The sequence below is a fragment of the Cydia pomonella genome, chromosome 9, assembly GCF_033807575.1.
Source record: "Cydia pomonella isolate Wapato2018A chromosome 9, ilCydPomo1, whole genome shotgun sequence".
Classification (NCBI taxonomy): domain Eukaryota; kingdom Metazoa; phylum Arthropoda; class Insecta; order Lepidoptera; family Tortricidae; genus Cydia; species Cydia pomonella.
Genome location: NC_084711.1, coordinates 1,157,533 through 1,177,510, shown reverse-complemented (window position 1 = coordinate 1,177,510; position 19,978 = coordinate 1,157,533). Strand labels below are relative to the sequence as shown.

The 19,978-nt window shown below is 37.2% G+C and overlaps 1 protein-coding gene across 1 annotated transcript in view; it reads left to right on the top strand.

The window, feature by feature from the left end:
- Nucleotides 1-19,978, top strand: part of LOC133521057 (uncharacterized) — a 142,673-nt gene that overhangs the window by 50,175 nt on the left and 72,520 nt on the right. The window contains exon 2 of the mRNA XM_061855786.1: nucleotides 16,397-16,488. Coding sequence (XP_061711770.1) covers nucleotides 16,415-16,488 — 74 coding nt within the window. The 5' untranslated portion in view covers nucleotides 16,397-16,414. The remainder of the gene's footprint in view (nucleotides 1-16,396; nucleotides 16,489-19,978) is intronic.

Genomic DNA, 19,978 nt, shown 5'->3' with positions numbered 1-19,978 from the left:
ATTGTATATGCCGTGGTGAGGGAGCTGAAGGATAAATCGCTTTCGCTAGTCGATTGACTGCCGGCTGTAGCGCTAATCGTTATTGCCTTTATTTCCTAGTTTTATGTTACTGATTACTTCCTAAATGCCGCACTTTCTCATAGTACGCTATTGAATGTCTTCCCCGTCGATTATTATAAATAAAACTGAAAAGGATACTACTACTACTCCGTTGGCTCAGCGACCCAAAATGAGACTTGGCCTCCGACACAAGACAGCGCCACTTTTCTCGGTCCTGTGCGACCTCTCGCCAATTGTCGACTCGAAGCTCGCGCAGATCCGCCTCCACCATGTCGCTCCAGCGATACCTAGGGCAAAAGGATACAGTTTTTTTTATTCTATGTCGGTTGCAAACAAGCGGCCGAATGCTTGTTTACGCCTAATGGTAAGCAGTTTCCGTAGCCTATATACGCTTGCAACTCCAGAGGAGTTACATGCGCGTTGACGACCCTAACACTCCGCACCCTCGTTGAGCTCTGATTATTAGTGGCATTTTTTTTTTTCACCACACCGGCTAGTAGACTCATTGTTCAAAAAAAAGCGGCCAAGTGCGAGTCGGACTCGCCCATGAAGGGTTCCTTTATGACGTATTAAAAAAAACTACTTAAACTACTAGATCTCGTTCAACATTTTACCACTTTGGACACACATTTTACCACTTTGGTAGTGTCTCTCGCGCAAACTATTCGTTTTAGAAAAAAATGATATTAGAAACCTCAATATCATTTTTGAAGACCTATCCATAGATACCCCACACGTATGGGTTTGATGAAAAAATATTTTTTGAGTTTCAGTTCTAAGTATGGGGAACCCCCAAAATTTATTGTTTTTTTTCTATTTTTGTGTGAAAATCTTAATGCGGTTCATAGAATACATCCACTTACTAAGTTTGAACAGTACAGCTCTTATAGTTTCGGAAAAAAGTGGCTGTGACAGAATCGGACAGACAGACGGACATGACGAATCTATAAGGGTTCCGTTTTTTGCCATTTGGCTACGGAACCCTAAAAATGCTGACTATTTTAAATTAACAAATGTAGGATAATTTTTTTCTCGGAATTTCCCTGGAGTGGATGAAAAAGGGATTGAGACAAGGAGAAAAAGGATGGTTTAATTCAAGTTTAATTCTTAAGTGAATAGATTTCAGTGCGATACTTTCAGTCTACCTTTGAACAAACACATGTTTGTCGTATAGTATACCTACTAAAAATCACGTTCAATATGTACCCTCCGTAAACATCAAACCACACGTTTCTCGCTCCGCTAAACTGTTGGACAAACTGGAGTTTACAGATTAACACGAACCGGCCAGCACGGACCGTATTAGTGCACACTATGGATTATCAGCCGCTACATGCCGCATTATGAAATAAAAGAATAAACGTTTATTTCTGACCATACATCCATAGTCGTAGTATTTTAGATACAGAGATATACTTAATATTCAAAACTATCATTATGATATGATACAACACTACAACAACGATCACATTTGAATTTGGAATTTTCGTAAGCCACCTTGAACAATGGAATGAGATATTCAATGACGTTGTTGTTGTGTGACGATTGTGGGGCGGAGCTGCATTGTAAGGTACACTTGTTCATATTATTTTTGACACATTTTGAAATCAATTATGATGCCTGTCAGTGCAGTTGATTTGTCCCGGGAAAAAATAATTACAGGTAAGTCATCAAGTTTGAATCTAAAACCATAATTGGTATGGCGCCCCGAATGTATAATAAATTGCTCTAAGCATTCTAAAATTGGAAAACGCTAAAGAATTTAAAACTGCATTATATAACTTTGTGACGTCTAAGGCATATTATACCATTCAAAAATATCTCAATGACATATATTTATAATAAAATAATTTATAGTATTTTTTTCATTCATAATAGAATAGGTATAAAACATTAAAATGTATGCATGCGATACACATGATATTCTTAAATACTTGCATTTCCTTGTGATCAAACATGTAGTTCTATTTTAAAATATGTATGACCTTTTGCACCATGTTATAGCAAATCAGTAACTGATTACTGTGACATAAGTGAAGATTTCAACACATAATACATTAAAATAAAATCGTTAAAAGATTATCTCCTACTCCAGCTTAAACTTATTTATTTATTTTTATTTATATATATATGTATGCATTATTTTATGGTTATTTTTCTATGTATGTATATTTGTATCAATGTGTATTCAAAACGTGCATTTCATTAATTTCAGTGATTGTACACTTTTGTTTGTGTTTGTTAACTGGAAGAGATCCCATACAGGGATAAGTTCGCCTTTGTTGTATTTAATTTACTCTGTAACTGTGTTTTTTCCGCGTTTTTATTTCTATGTACAATAAAGTATATACATACATACATACATACATACTAGCTACATCATTCAGTTAAATTCACACAAATTACGACCTGTAAGCGTAGCGATTGTAAAAATTATAGGTACATCAACAGGCCAGTTTCAAGAACAACATGGGTGAGGGGTGTCCATGAGACGTGATGAGACGCGACATCTACTGGTGGCTATTGATCTGTGATGGACACAGAGCGTTAATGCGAGACGAACGGTAAACAAAGTGATGGCCCGGGGTAACGTAGCCGGAGTAAATGTCCAAAAAAGGAAGCTAGCTCCATAACATGCTCGTGCATAATGGAGCGTATCACTGTTGATATCGTCGGATTTCTAAAAATAGGTTTATATTATTAAACATTTTGTGTGAGTGGCCACGGTGATTGGATACGAGAAAAAATGCCGTGTTTGATAATTTTTCACGCGACTTTCATTTTGTCATGTTTGCGCATGCCATGACATGTCTTTGTATATGCCTGTAGGGCTAAGATGGTCGGCTCTTTATCATTTGTCACCATGCCTATCAAGTTCTAATAAGTATGTAAGTGCGAAAATGACGGGCATAGAGTGACAAGTGATAAAAATGGAACCATGCTGCCACCACTGTAGAAACGAAACCGTCAGGCTAGGTTATACATAAATATATATTTCTAATAAAATCGTTCGGTTAAATAAAATTTTGGCAAGTTGATACATCAAACCCTCGTTGATAGTTCCAAAATGTGATACAAGATTAGATATTTTTTATAGAACAATTATTTGAATCGCACCCGAATACCTAAAGCTTTTTATATTCAGTTCATTTCCTGTAAGTCAGTGAGTCAGAATAAAAACGCAAATGAGTGTAGGTTTAATGTTAGAATAAAAACTGAAGCAAAAACTGTCAATGAGTGAGTTGAATCATCGAAAGGAAAGTATACAAATCACAAGGTTCTTTTTTATATAACTAAAGATAAAACTCTGAAAGAAAAAGTGTTTTTAGGGAAAACTACGTTTCTAGTTTCGATTCAGCAATGTGCAAGTGACATTTTTAATGTTCCAAGCTTTCGTAAGACACTAACCACTCGCTATAAAGTGAGCCGTATGCTTGTTTACCTTCAATATCGTAGGCATAAAAATAAAAACTAAATTAAATGTTTGATTGAAATTACATTTTATTAACCTTAATAACTCGCACATAGGTATTTTCATGAACTATGTAGAATTGCCTTCTCGTAAAGAATAACTATATAACTCTAGTAAAAGCGACAATTAAGATCATTTCGGTGTGCTATTATCCTTTTCATCTACACAACTCTAGACAATATAAATTAAGTGCGTAGATAATGGCAGACCTTGCAGCTTTATTACATAGAGTGAAGCCTGTCGCGTGACAGCCTGAGGCCTTGCACACTGCACTGAGGCTCTGTTCGAGGCGCCCTAATGATAGCTTGTTACATGGCCGATTGGCAGATGTTATGCCATTTCAATGGTACATCATTATGAGTAACAATGACCTATTATGAATGTCATGTCAATGTCATATCAAAAGTCAGTCAAAATTCCCGTGGCTGATTTTATCAGTGGCAGTATATCGCTTTTTACAAATCATATATATTTATATAAATAAGCTATATATAGTTAGCTAGATATAGTTAAACTAGCAAAATGTACCTTATAAAATAATAAGTCAACTGAGATAAACCCGAAAAACTCCGTCAGGAAGGAGCGGTACCTCCTAACACAAGTATTGCTATACTTACCAGGAGGTATCCATTACCAATATTGTTTAAATTCTACTAGATACCAAATAAACTATTTTGATTTTTAATATTGATTTTTTGATATATTTATGAAATCTGTAGGGCGATTTAATAATAATGACTTATGATCTTACATAGGTAGGTACTGTTAATTTTCTAAGATTTTCGTAAGATTCACAAAAAGAAAAGGCTGAGATATGACCACACAGGCGTCGCAGAGAGGAGGGCACGCGATGCTCCTCGAAAAAGTCAGTACAACACTGCGAAGCTAGATATTGCTTCAGGTGCTTAGCTCTAGCGTAGTCATCTCTCTATCACTTTTCCATATTAGTGCGACAGTGGCAGTTGCGTTTCATTCGCTACGGCGCGTAAACGCGAACCATGTTGGCTACGCACCCTGGTCTGCGGGCTGCCATGCGGAATAAGGCGCTTTACGTATCGCGCCTGGATGTGCACCACGGCAGAAGATGTGGTGGAATATGTTCGCAAGAAAACCCGTTACGAGCTGAGGGTGTGCCCGCTGCGATCGCACCATTATTTGCGCTTCAGCTCGTACATGGTGCGGGTGCCGCGGCCGCTGCTGGAAGCCATCACGAGCGCGGACTTCTAACCGAAGAGTGTGGTATTTCGGCGGTTCCGTGGGAATCGACCGAATCCTTCACCAGAACAGAGGGCCTACCGCGAACCACGTTCGACGTGTTGCCTCCCTGTCACACTTACGTACAAATTTATGAGTGCAACAGAGAGGTATCACGTCGAACGTGGTTCGCGGTAGGCCCTCTGGTGACGCAGCAAAAAACTGTTGTGTCGCCAAAATGATTTTTTAGGTATCTTATTTGACATATGACGCCTTTGCTCACCCTACACCAAATTAAAAAAAAACCTGCATTGTTATTAACACGATACGATGTATCTCGAACGATCAAGTTGCACTCTGGTTTGTTTCATGTTTGTTCGTATGTTTCAATACCAAAGCAATTTGAGACACTACGAATAAGCTGGTACTAGTACAATAGTACTATCATAGCAAGATTCATTATACACATGTCCTCACGCAGACCTTATTTAATAAACTCAGTGATGAAACCATATCGTAAAATTATAGTCTAATTAAAGCTTACTTTGATTGTACTCTACTACATATTACAGTCGGCGCCGTTATTACTTATCATAACGTTTTGGCGTATTTTTTGCATTCTTGGACTTAAAAGAATTTGCTTATAAAAGTGATAACTTTTGTTTTCAAATATCTATATATTTATATAGACTAATGTCTTGTGTAAGACTACTTCTAAATTCTGGCGATTTTATCTACAAATGGTCAAAACATAAAAACCTTTTTTTTTAGTTTTATGCCATCGAATCATAAAATCTTAACTGTCTTTAATATTTCAAATAGTTACTTACATAAAAAAAATCTACTTACATATTTTTTATGTATCTGTTATGTTTAATAAATAAAAGTAAGCAACATACATAATTGACAAGTTCAAATCCCTAGCGTACGCTTCATCACATGGGCACAACCCTAAAACGGCAATACACACTTCATCATTACACACAAACAATAAAGATATCCGAAACAGGCTTCGTCATTACTTACCTAATTAAGATTAACATGGTACTCTTCACCGTAAAGATCTGCGGTTTCCATTCCATAATGATGCCTTGACCTATGGTTTAACCGGTGATATACGGTCATGTAATCGGCCGTAACGGTAATGTAATGAGCATAATGATATGTAATGACAAGTGTAGCACGCGCCGAGGAATGCAGTCACAAGTTGGGTGTATTTAAATTATATGCTAGTTTTCACATCCTGAAATTAGATTAATTATGAAGTTTTATTTGATTTAAACCAGTGAATTTTATTTCCCTTTCCTAGCGATCACGCACTAGGTAATTACCTTTTAATTAGGGCCTTTCGTGAGCCTGAAATAAAAGAGTAGTTAAAAATTCTGATAATTAATAATCAAACGAACTTACCTGTGAAGTTTGATTACAATTATGCGAGTATCCAAATCCAAGACAACAAATATAATTTACTAGCAGCAGTACACGTTATCGTGCAGTCCAAGTCACACATTTTAGAGATTATAGTATTTAAAAAACAAGTTCGCGCTGTCCCTCTCACTCGCTACGCTGCGTTCCTGCTTCGACATAGCTCCTCCAGTACTCATTATTTCAGAGTTATTTTTGTGTTATTAACAGAGACTATTTTATTTTCATTTTTGGGGATGGGGGGCGGGTCTTTGTTGTCTTGGATTTGGATACTCGCATAATTGTAATCAAACTTCACAGGTAAGTTCGTTTGATTATTAATTATACTTCGTATCCAAATCCAAGACAACAAATATAATTTACTAGCAGATGTTCAGAGCTTTGTATTTAAATTCAAATCCTGAATGCGAAAATAAAATAAAATATCGATATCAAATCAGTATGTCACGAACATACTGATATTATTGATTTTGACTAAAGAGAACAACGTACCACCTAGAAGTTATTAATTTATATCCAATTTAAATAATTATTTATGTATCCACATAGTATAAATGTAAAATGTATGTATAGCATAATAAAAGTAAGGAGTGAAATTGCTCTTGGTATTTCATTTCGTTAATATTAAAAAAGTATAAAACTTTCTTTGATTTCACTGTAGTATATTGATAAAGTTGTATATATCTTAATATTCACAAGGTACAACTATTTTTATGTCATTTACAAGCCAGGACGCCATTAAGTGTAAATGTGTTTTCAAGCTTTAGTTGGCTCTAAATAAGTTTTAGATGGGCATTTTCTGTCTGTAACCATATAAACAAACCATTTTGTATAATTTAGAATTTACCAACCATTCTCTGGATGTAATTACAACGGAGACAAACAAGCATACGGCCTGCCTGATGGTAAACAATCACCGTAGCCTATGAAAGCCCGCTACTGCAGAGGTATATTACATGCGCGTTACTGACCCTAAAATATAATCTAATTTTATGTTACGACACTTTAAAGTTAATTTTGAATACAGCAATCAATACTTTCCTCGGTAAATAGCCTTTGAGTGAGGTAGATAAAGGAGAATTTTCTTCATTGTAAAGCTACCATAAATATCAAGGCTATATGTAAGTACTTTAAAACTAAGTCTGGACAATTACTAGTAGAGTATCCTGTAGGTATTAAGTATTTGAAACTTATCACTTTGAAAATATAGATGGACTAATTTTAGTTATTACCACAGATCAAGAAATAGTAATATGATATTATTTATAACTAAATAGCTAATCTTATCTGCTTATGCGTATCTGAACGATGATGGCTACTACGCTAACAAGTGGCAAGGAACTTAGGTAGATTATGTGTTGAGTTATGATATATTTGTGAACAAAATATCTGGCATGACTTGTAACTTGTACTTCATTTTAAGGAGTAACATTTTTTAACGTTACCTACAATAAAACTGTACACTTGTACAGTGTGCATTGCGACGAAAAATGAAAACTATTTAAGCTTTCTTTTACAGCAAGACAATATGACAACCCGAGCATTTACATTTCAGACAATAATAATGTTATTGTTAAAGGATTTCAACCCTTTATTGCGATTATTAATCTAGCTACTTAGCGCAAGCGACTGCAACACGTGGCAGCATAACTCTAGTTGCATGGTTGCACAATTTACAGCACTTATTTCGTGTCGCGGGATAGTGCATCAACGGCGGTTCACCTCTTGTTTGATGCGGCGATGTTCCCCTGAAGTTTGGAGCTGAGAATCCGTAAGTAAATTGTACCGGATTTATTACATTAGGCTCGTTGGTATGGTATATTCTTGACAGCATATCAAAGCTGACGTTTGAAGTTATTAGGAGTATATAACAGCGTGATATGAGTACGAATCATAAATTTGGGTTAAAGGGTTTACAGATATATTTTTCCCTATATGTTGTTTACATACAGCATTTCTTTGTCTGTAAGGGCAATGACATTGCGTACATTTTGTTTAAGGTATTTTAGGCCGCATTAACACCTATTAAATTACCTCAGCGTAACAAGAACCTCCTTTATATTTCATTATTTTTACAAGTCCTGTAAACTTTAGCTCAACCTTAAATATTTTTGCTCTTTAGTCCCTTATATTTACATGCGTAAAGCTACTTCCAATACTATTAAAGTCTTCAATCATTACATTGGCATCAACACTGTTATAGTAGAGCAACGTTATATATCTTTGACGATATCATTTTGAGATATGTATAATGACTGACTGTAGACTGAAGAGCGAAGTGACCGAAGAGCGTAGCGACCGAAGTGCGAAGCGACCGAAGAGCGAAGCGACCAAAAAGAGCAAAGCAACCGAAGAACCAAATGACCGAAGCATTATAACCTCGACACTTAAAATGAAGCACATATAGCCTCGACGCTGCGGAAATGGAGGCCTCGATACGATTATTGTGGAATTGTATAGTACATATAACTTAAAGTGCGGCATATATCTTCGTCACTGCGACAGCTGCGACAGCGGACCCCTTGACACAATTATTGTGGAGTAATGATAGCATCCTCACTATGACGTGGGGCAAACTTAGCCTCAACACTACGACAGCAGAGCCCTCGACACAATGATTGTGGAGTAATGATAGCCTCCTCACTATTAAAGTGGGGTACATATAGCCTCGACGCTGTGAAAGCGGAGCCCTCGACACAATATTGTGGAGTAATGATAGCCTCTTCACTATTAAAGTGGGGCAAATATGGCTTCAACGCTGTGAAAGCGGAGCCCTCGACACAATGACTGTGGAGTAATGATAGCCTCTTCACTATTAAAGTGGGGCAAATATAGCTTCGACGCTGTGAAAGCGGAGCACTCGACACAATGGTTGTGGAGTAATGATAGCCTCATCACTATTAAAGTGGGGCAAATATAGCTTCAACGCTGTTAAAGCGGAGCCCTCGACACAGTGATTGTGGAGTAATGATAGCCTCATCACTATTAAAGTGGGGCAAATATAGCTTCGACGCTGTTAAAGCGGAGCCCTCGACACAATGGTTGTGGAGTAATGATAGCCTCATCACTATTAAAGTGGGGCAAATATAGCTTCAACGCTGTTAAAGCGGAGCCCTCGACACAATGATTGTGGAGAAATGATAGCCTCTTCACTATTAAAGTGGGGCAAATATAGCTTCGACGCTGTTAAAGCGGAGCCCTCGACACAATGGTTGTGGAGTAATGATAGCCTCATCACTATTAAAGTGGGGCAAATATAGCTTCGACGCTGTTAAAGCGGAGCCCTCGACACAATGATTGTGGAGTAATGATAGCCTCATCACTATTAAAGTGGGGCAAATATAGCTTCAACGCTGTTAAAGCGGAGCCCTCGACACAATGATTGTGGAGTAATGATAGCCTCATCACTATTAAAGTGGGGCAAATATAGCTTCGACGCTGTTAAAGCGGAGCCCTCGACACAATGGTTGTGGAGTAATGATAGCCTCATCACTATTAAAGTGGGGCAAATATAGCTTCAACGCTGTTAAAGCGGAGCCCTCGACACAATGATTGTGGAGAAATGATAGCCTCTTCACTATTAAAGTGGGGCAAATATAGCTTCGACGCTGTTAAAGCGGAGCCCTCGACACAATGGTTGTGGAGTAAAATATAGTACCATGTCGACATCTCATTTATAAGAAAATATTTATTTAATATGTGTTTTCATTTTGAACTATTAATTAATGTGCATTATAAAATTACATTAAAACTTGAATCAACACAGTTAATACCGATTTTCTGTTTGATGAATATCTTGTTGCACAGTAAACCTAAGCTTCTAAGTACTCACGGAAAGGAGAATTATTATTAGACGGAGTCCACAATATTACACAAATCAAGTATATCTTTCCATAATATATTTCATTTTAAAATTATATTATATTATGTTAATCAAAGCTGTCTAATAATAACAATGCGGGTAACTAACTGATGATCAAATTTAGGAGGCGACCACATCGATTGGACCCAAGACTCGACGATACCGCGATGTCCGATTAAAGCCTACTACCTAATCCGTCATGATCCATACGATAGATTCACTATGGCCCTCATATGGGGCATGGGGCGCACGGTATCGGAGCACGCATAGCACGTCCCGTTTGTATACGTCGATTAATGGCATTAAACACTTTAAACTGTCAGACTAAATAGTCTTCCAATGTCTTATAGATTGTGTATTGATTGACATTACTCCTGTATATTTATACCTATAGGTATCCTCATAAGACGCTCATTAAACTTGTTGGTACTGTGTATATACATTTGCATAGAGACGTTTTGTTATCATTCATAGGCACTTATTACCAATCGGCAAGGATTACCATTGTTATCTGTTTTATTGTATGGTAGGGTAGATCGGACAGGGTAAAAGCCGCTTTCGTGAAACGATTACCTAGTATATATTAACTTTATTCAGATATGGTTTGTATATTTAAATCTGTACGCGAAAGCATCTCGTAAAAAAAATTGTGAGTGAACATTGCATTTTATGCAATCATAAAATGAAATCTAAATAATATTATATTAGTAAATAATACTATAATAGTACGTATTACAATTATTTAAAGTTCAAATTGTAATCTATTTGTAGCCCCATACTTATTTTTTCCGTAATTTATTTATTCAAAAAAGAAGGTAGTTGTAGTAAGTGATTTCGTATGAACGTAAAAATTACTTACTTGATTTCTTAGGTAATAAGTTTATTACGCTAAACGAATATACCTACAATTTCAAATTGAAAGTTTAACTGCCATGTAAGTATGGCAAACGAGACTAGACTTGCCGAGCTGAATAAACATCAATTTTTCGTTCGAGGGTACGGCGGTCGGCAGTTCAAATAATGTTTTGATTCTATACTTCTTATTCAGCGCACAATAAACATTAATCGAAACACAATTAGGTACACACATATTTAGAGGAACACTATTTTGGCGAAAATACGTGTGACTCGGACTAACACAAAAACATGTAATGAGTACTGGAGGAGCTATGTCGAAGCAGGAACGCAGCGTAGCGAGTGAGAGGGACAGCGCGAACTTGTTTTTTAAATACTATAATCTCTAAAATGTGTGACTTGGACTGCACGATAACGTGTACTGCTGCTAGTAAATTATATTTGTTGTCTTGGATTTGGATACGAAGTATAATATAAGATGAAAGACGTAGCGTAAGACTGATGACGTGTCTTAGTACAATGATCAAGGTAGTGTAGAGAGAGCGCCGTTGGTTAAAGGCATCGACTGGTCAATGTGATGACAAGGGATCACCACATTGACCAGTCGATGCCTTTGTACAGCAATATACATTTTTGACTGATATGATTTAATACGCAACGTTGATTCATCAACGTGTATGTCGATGCGCTTCGATTTGGAAGCGTCCGGTATTACGTGTGGGCTATGGGAGGACGGGGTTCTTTCGGGCATTTTTTTTTAAATATTTGAGTGAATCAGATTAATTTAAAGTAAAACATGTTTCTAGAGTAAAATATGTAAACGATTTCAAATCGTCAAAAAACCTCAGAAACCCCTCACATAATTAACGGAGGCCCCTTTCTGGTGTGGTCAATCCTTTACTCTTCGATTCCCACGCATGCAGATGAAATGCAAATGTAAAAGTCCATTGGTTAATTCGTTAATTAACATGAATATTCTCTGTTCTAGCACTCGCCCACGCGTTTCATTTCAACCCACAGTGCTTGGCTTCGTTAGCAAATAATTTACAACTTTAATTTAACTGTAGAAAAATTGCTCATTGTTCACCTGCCCAAAAATGACTTGTTAATTATTTCGCGGTTATAAAGTAAGAGTTCTAAATTAAAATTAAAAGACTAATTCAATTCAAATCGAAAAAGCCCGTGGGAGCGCGAAAGTGAAATGAACAGTTCGAAACTCGGAAAAGGTTGTAAAATAGTAATTGGTTTAGTCAATCAGAATTCTGGTTGATTGCGTCACGCATTTCACACGAGGCTTCGTAAATAAAGATGTTTTAAATTATAAACTGAGAAATATTGGTTTGCTTATTTCTAGATAGGTATTTGCATTCTCGAAAATTGCTAGATTGGACAATGAAGAAATACAATATTTCAGAGTGAAGAGGCTGTCAATACATAAAGCGCACGCACTGTCTATTTATATCGGAGTAAATGAGATATCAATATCCCTATTACTGTACTGAGCAAAGGAATAATAAGAAAACTACTGAAATAAAAAAATGTATGTGGATTATTTGTGTATTAGGTACACGTTAGTGATTTAGGAATAAATGTTGTGATTTTAATTACAGACCCATAAGTCAAAATAATTAAGACAGAACCGTTTAATGGTGATTTTAAGACGAATCTTTGCAATTATTTTCTATCGAACCGATGTCGTTCAATCATTATCGAGTACGGCCACGGTCTTTGAAATATAATATTAGCATTTTTTTTTACTAAAACAATTAGTTAATTTTTAACTGCTTAAGTATTAGTTGGATTTCCGAGTAGAGAGATAATAAAGGAGTATTGTAATTTTTCCGTGGCTTCGTCTGCGTGGCATGATGATGACAACAAAATCTATGCTATGTCCTTCCTTGAGCCTCAAACTATCTGACTACTAAATTTGATCTAAATTGGTTCAGCGTGAAAGGTAACAGATAGACAGACAGACAGAGTTTGTACAACGGGGAGTGCTCCGAGGAATTGTTCGGATTAATCCCTGCCGCTTCTTTTCGCCATCGCCCTACGCGACAACATTTCCATCCTCACCACTTAGATGGTTGGCAGTCCTCAACTGTGCGTTTTTCCAGGAACTTTCTGACTCGCACTGCTAAACTGTGGAATGAACTGTCGCCTGCGGTATTTCCGGACCGACACGACCTTCAAACCTTCAAGAAAAAAGCGTACTCCCATCTTAAAGGCCGGCAACGCACTTACAACCCCTCTGGTGTTGCAGGTGTCCATGGGCGGCGGTAATCGCTTACCATCAGGTGATCCGTCTGCTCGTTTGCCTCCTCTACCAAGAGTTTCTTTCGCATAAATATAAGATGTATATCGAAAAAAAAATGTAAGTATTATGTAAAACATGGCGTCGAGCGAAGCTAGATGCTTAACTCCTTAAGACATGAATAGTGAACAGGTTACTCGTGAAATATCACCCCAACACTTACGTATGACATCTGCGATTAACGACTTGTTTTAGCGTGTAGATTGCTATCGCATTTAAATATTTCTCTTAGTGAAACACATTTTAAATATATTAAAACGAATGAGTAGCAAAACTGACGACACATTCTACACAATAACATGACAAACGATCTCATAAGATGCTTTGACTATGGATAGGTATTAGGTGTGGCTAAAACGATACAGATATAATATAATTATATTTTGATTGCTGTAAGGCTAAGATGATCGGCTGTTTATCATATGTCATCATGCCTGTCGCGTTCTAACAATCGTATCGTAATCGTTACATAAGCGCGAAAGTGACGGGCATAGTGACAAGTGATAAAAATGGAAAAATGCTGCCACCACTATTCGCAATTTTTTCTTATTTTCGCTGTGGATATAATAACCAATGTGTCTGATCCATAGCTATAAAAATTAAAGACGCGACCATTAAGACATTTCACAAGCCATTGATGAACTTTGATGAATGGTTCAGGGCGACCAATGTGACTGTAATGAATCTTTTAGGTTCATTGAACTATTTAAAAATAACTGTTACACTAATTAACGTTACGTAATGTTACATTAGTAGGATTTTGAGATAAATTCCTCATAAACAACTCGTTAACAAACATGCTCGACATGCCTCCGTAATGACCGCCATCGACCGCACAATAATATTATATGATAAACAATACCCATGCGCGGTTTACATGAACTTAGTGGCTTTATGTTTAGTACAGAAGACCAGAAGTCGAATTATCTAATAAATCCGATGTTTGACTGTTGACAATCATGCTATTTCTCCCTTAAAGAAAGTTTTGCATCGCGTCGTAACATACCATACGTGTCACCATAAGTACCAATCTTAACCGATAATTACACTAGGCAGTAGATACTATTAGGAAAGCTTATCTAAAAAACACATTTATTAAATGTCACATTCTGTAAGGAAAACAAATTAATTTACAATACAAATTATTAATAATCAGGGAAACAACTTATTCGGTACAAACACAACAACATAATACATATAAAACTTAAAATCTAAATCAAAAATAAATAAAACTAATCTTAATCTAATTTGTTGCGAAATTAGTTGTTGCCATGGCAAGCCATATACTATCCCGTTGCAATATGGTCAGTTAACAATGGGACTAATGACAAATGCCCAGCTCGTGTAAACCTAGCGTTATTGTTTTGTTACAATATATCGGTGATAAAGACCACCAGGCGAGCTCGCAACGCCCTTCGGCTGGCCACAAACAACCTTTGTGGTGAGCCAAGGAGAAGGACACAGTAACTTACATAATTACTAGTGAAGCCGATTATTTTCAATGGCAATCTATTGTTAGTAAATTTTAATCAGTTGTAGCTTGTGTGAATACAAAAAATACCATTGAACTTTTGGCCGTCATTAGAATATAGCAATTTGACTAAAATAAAGACAATCTGTTTACGTTTTAGGATAATTATGCTATTCGGTTAATTAAGGTAGACAAAATAAATACGATTTATTTTTATTGGCGCAACCAAAAACAAGTAAAACATAATAAAAATACGTAGATTAAAAACTTATAAATAAAAAATTTGGCCTAAGTCGAAGTCGCTCGTTAAAAATAAATAAATACTATGTTTCTAATTTATTCTTAAATTTTTATTTCAATTTGGTCACAAAATCTACAGTGTTCACAAAATTGAGGTATAATTAAGGAATGAAACTTTCTCTGAATGTATTAATTAAACAAATAATCATCTACATCTACTATTAAGATAATTTACGATTCTCTATTTTGAGGAAAGAGAAAGTTGAAAAAAAGCAAACTGATGAAACCATAAAACTGTAATTTTAAAACTAATAATCAATGATTATGAGCTTAGCAGTAAATTATGTATTCAGACGATTCTTTAATTGCAAAAAATTGCATACATTAATGAACTGACATAATAATTTCGTTGCAGCATATACTTATTATCTATTCGTGTGAACGGCGAGAGAAAACTTTAACAAAGCCAATCGAACAAATTCTTGTGAAATGCTTTTATTTTCTTAGAAATACCTATTTATTGTTCTAGGTTCTTTTAATTCAATTAGGTAATTACATTAAACAATCGTAGTAGTTTTAATATTAAGAGAGAGTATTTTATATTAACAACTTTTTTACCAAGGGTTGGCGAGCTGTGCTAAAACTCAAGTGCAAAACAACTAGGTAAAGAAAAAAAAATGTTTTTAGAAATGATCTATGTATTATTGACGATGGACGGTGGATTTAAATAATGGTACTTCAACATATAATTTAATATAATTATTATCTTTCATTACATTCAAACTCTTTTTGCGAACGGAGTCTTACTTAATTTGCGCTGTAGTGTACCTAATATATTTTTACACCAACGGACTGATAAAAGTTGATCGGGTTATTCCAACGTATATTTTCGTTCTGCAAAATTATGGGGATGTAGTCTACGTGTCGTGTGGCCTCCAGTGGGTATTACTCAATAAAGCTAAGTCGGGCACACGTTTTATCATAATGGATTGCGTAGGTAGCTGATTTGAATCCTCCAGGGAGCGTCTCTATTTTCATAATGTATTATTCTATGGACCTGTTGCACACCGACGGTACCTAGTCGCATTATTTCATAACAAGTTGCTGTGAATCACTATTTGGCTGTAGAAGTAAAATGCTATCTGATATCAAACCAGACAAGAAATGCTGTCTCAACGATTTTGGTCACTTCTTTTAATTCAGCTGTTGTCCTCCTCTTGGTCGTATTTAACTTGACGTCTGAAGTACATTGCTGTTATAGGGCCTGACTTTTCTCGACTCACAGACAGATACACTCTGAGAGACGTGGCTTATGTATTGTTGATATCCACCTCAACCACTACTCTCCATCTCAACTGGTGCTCTCAGCGGTTTTGTGTAAAAAACCGCCAGTGAACACCTCTGGCAGTGTCAGAAGCATTGAAAAAGAAGGCATAAACATTACTTCCTCACTGCCAGTGGCGGCATAGTACAAAGCTTGTAATAATGTGAAATCTTTTGTTACAGGTCGCATGAGACGGCACCATGTCGGCGGTGATGTCCACCCTGTCCATGATCAGCGGCGGCCGCCGCGCGCACCGCAAGCTGGCCAGCTCAAGGTAAAGTATTCATATAGAACCTCTGGGATGTCTTACTTACCACTAGGGGCATCAGGTCACCTACGGCCATTTCCCCAAATGACCACCGCCCAAATTCATTGCTCGTTAATTTCCTAGTTCATTGACTTCCTTGTCCGTCCATTTCTCAAATGACTGCTAATGAAAATTCTACTTTGTCCATTTCCCTGAATGTTCAATAAGGCAAGTCAGCAAAAACAAAAAGTGTATCCACTTCGACCCATAAGTTATTTTGTGCAGTTAGGAAAGATCTGTCAACTACTCCAGAGCTTTTTCGACCATCTGCATGTGTCGGATGATGGAGCTCATGGGTAGCATTTTTAATTCCTTTGGTTCCAGATAGGCTGCTCCAAAGTCCTCCATCCTTTGTCTGGCGATGGCGTGACATTCACACATTAAGTGTATTACTGTCTCTTCCTCTTCGCCACACAATCGACAAGTGTCTTGTCTAAAACTCCTTTGACCCTGTATTATTGTAACTTAATGGGTTGATACCTGAATAAATAACATTTTTATTTTTATTTATTATTTACATTATAATTTGGAGTTGTCTTTTGCTAAGTTTCCATATATTTTTATTCCAACCGGAATCGACTCCTTGCATAAAGAGCTTTGAATACTTTAGACCCGTCAGACTGTCCCATTCTTTTTTTTTGGTCTTAGTATGGTCTTTGATAGCCATAATAATGGTAACCTGTGAGAGCCCCACGAATGTTTCCGGACCTATAAGGTTACTTCCAGATCCGGCTCTAGCAAGTTCATCTGCATTTTCATTGCCTGTGAATCCCTCGTGCCCTGGGCTCCATACTAGTTTCACTTTGTTTTGCCTTCCAAGCTTGTTCAGAGCTTGGACGCCATTATATGCCAGTCTAGAGTACTGCATCATCAGTCGAAGGACTTAAAGGACGGAAACTTATTAATGCCCGTTATATTCACAGAAGTACAAGTAGCCGCACGGGAAACAATGTTCTATGTACAATTGACGTCAAAGATTATTTTTACACTTTTGTACCTTACTCCCTTGGCGAAAAAATGTAAACATATTTTTGACATTGTACCTACAACAAAATAATTCTAACCAGTAATAACCAGTAATGCCGAGAGGAAAATCCTCCGTAAAATATTGGGCCCCAAACAAAGACCGGATGGAAGTTGGACAGTCCTTAAGAACCGTGAGATTGAAGACCTAGTGGCTGAACCTAACATCATAGGAGAAAGTAAAGCCCACAGACTCCGTTGGTTAGGCCACCTTGAGAGAATGGACGAAGATCGGAACGTGAAAAGAGCGTACCTGGGTCGCCTAGCAGGAAGACGTCCTATCGGACGCCCTAGGTATCGCTGGAGCGACATGGTGGAGGCGGATCTGCGCGAGCTTCGAGTCGACAATTGGCGAGAGGTCGCACAGGACCGAGAAAAGTGGCGCTGTCTTGTGTCGGAGGCCAAGTCTCATTTTGGGTCGCTGAGCCAACGGAGTAAGTAAGTAAGTAAGTAAGTAATAAAGTACTCGGTGTGAAAAACTGTAAAATGCTATAACAGATATTATTTATTACCCTATGATTTGCACATATTATTCATAATATGCCAATTCTTTTACGTGGGAAGTAGGTAAATGGAAATATATACAAACATTGTAGTGAAAACAATACATGCCCATGAGAAAAGGTTAAAAGAGGCTAATAATAGTTTGTAGTCATTTACTATATCGTACTCGTATATCAATTAAATTAGAACATTAGACTCTGTCATCAATTAAAAAAAGTGGCTGTGACATAATAGGACAGACAGACGGACATGACGAATCTATAAGGGTTCCGTTTTTTGCCATTTGGCTACGGAACCCTAAAAAGACCCAAGTGATCCCATAAGAGCTCCGTCAACAAAGTTTTGTACGGAGCTCTAAAAATCAACGAAATTCGAGTATATTGTGTTCTTTATTCACTAGCTATCCCGCTGTGTTAATCATCTAACATAACGACTATGGTGTTTCGAAATCATCGTAAAATCACCAAGCTAATTTGAAAATTATGTTTATCATTTAAATAAAAAAACAAGTTAATTAAGAAATACGGTATCTCCCGTGGGTTTGATCCATTCTAATAATTCTCTATAACACGAAATTCAGTTATTCGCCTCTCTATCGCTCGAATATGCAAGAGCGGTAGAGACGCAGATAATGAAGTTTCGATTTTCATTTTTCGCGGTAGGCCTTCTGATTCAATCTTGCACAGGTTTCCTAAATACGATCGATAAAAAATGAAATCTAGTATAATTTCCTCTCTAGACACGTCGCGCTCAACGATATTCTCCTCCAGTCTCTTGCCAGCGTCAACGTGCCAGATCTACTTGAGCCCCCCGGCATGATAAGAGACGATGGTAAGAGACCGGACGGAATGATACTAATTCCGTGGAAAACCTGTGTAGACACCCTAGCCCCGTCTCATCTCGATGGCAGTTCTACTAAGGCTGGCGCGGCAGCAAGGGTGGCCGAAAAATAAAAACATTAAATATGGGGGTCTCGGCGCTGAATAGATAGATAAAATCTTTATTCAACCACAACTTGCTTTGTGACACAAACAAATAACAAGAGACAAAAATACAAAATACAATTTCGTACCATTTAGCGTCGAGACCCTTGGTCCGTGAGGTCCGGGGGTGGCGCCCTTAACCTGTTTAAGGAATTATCGAAAAGGATTACAGAGGTCGCCGGTGACCGCATAGCTGGCAGCTTCCTCACTCCAAGATTAGTCTTGCGATGTTGCAAGGAAATGCTGCCTACGGCACCATGCCAAGCATCTACGGCACCATGCCAAGCATCTACGGCACCATGCCAAGCATCTACGGCACCATGCCAAGCACCTACGGCACCATGCGAAACAAAGTTAACAACAAGAATATATGACCACAAAAAAGTATAATTATAAATATTTTTGGTAAAATCACGGAAATACGTAAAACGGACTTATCCTTGATTCATTCCTTTATTTATTTGTTCCTGCCTTCATTTAGCTTTCCAAAGTTTACCTTCTTCGCTTCGCACACTAATGCTACGTAATACAAGGACTACTTACCATCATACTATCCTGTTCACCACCCACTAATTGTGTTTCATGGAGCTAACTTGTTTAAAGGATAAACTTATCCTAACTAATTAGTAGTACTTAATACTCTCTGTACGTTCCAGTTAGTCATATTAATAACATTATTTTACATAATCCCAGTTTTGACATATTCTCATAGACAGAACCGAAATTTCTACGCACAGGAGCCCAGTAAAATTAACAGTTGTGAGCGTAGATATTGACTCTAGGTAGCAGAGTCAATATCTACGCTCACAACTGTTAATTTTAATTAAATTTTGTGATAAGCTTAGTCTCCTTCTGTCTAGCGTTTGTCTAGGCTTATTACCACAGCTCATGAGAGCCTGGGATCTGCTTCGCAACTAATCCCGAAAATTAGCGTAGGCACCAGTTTT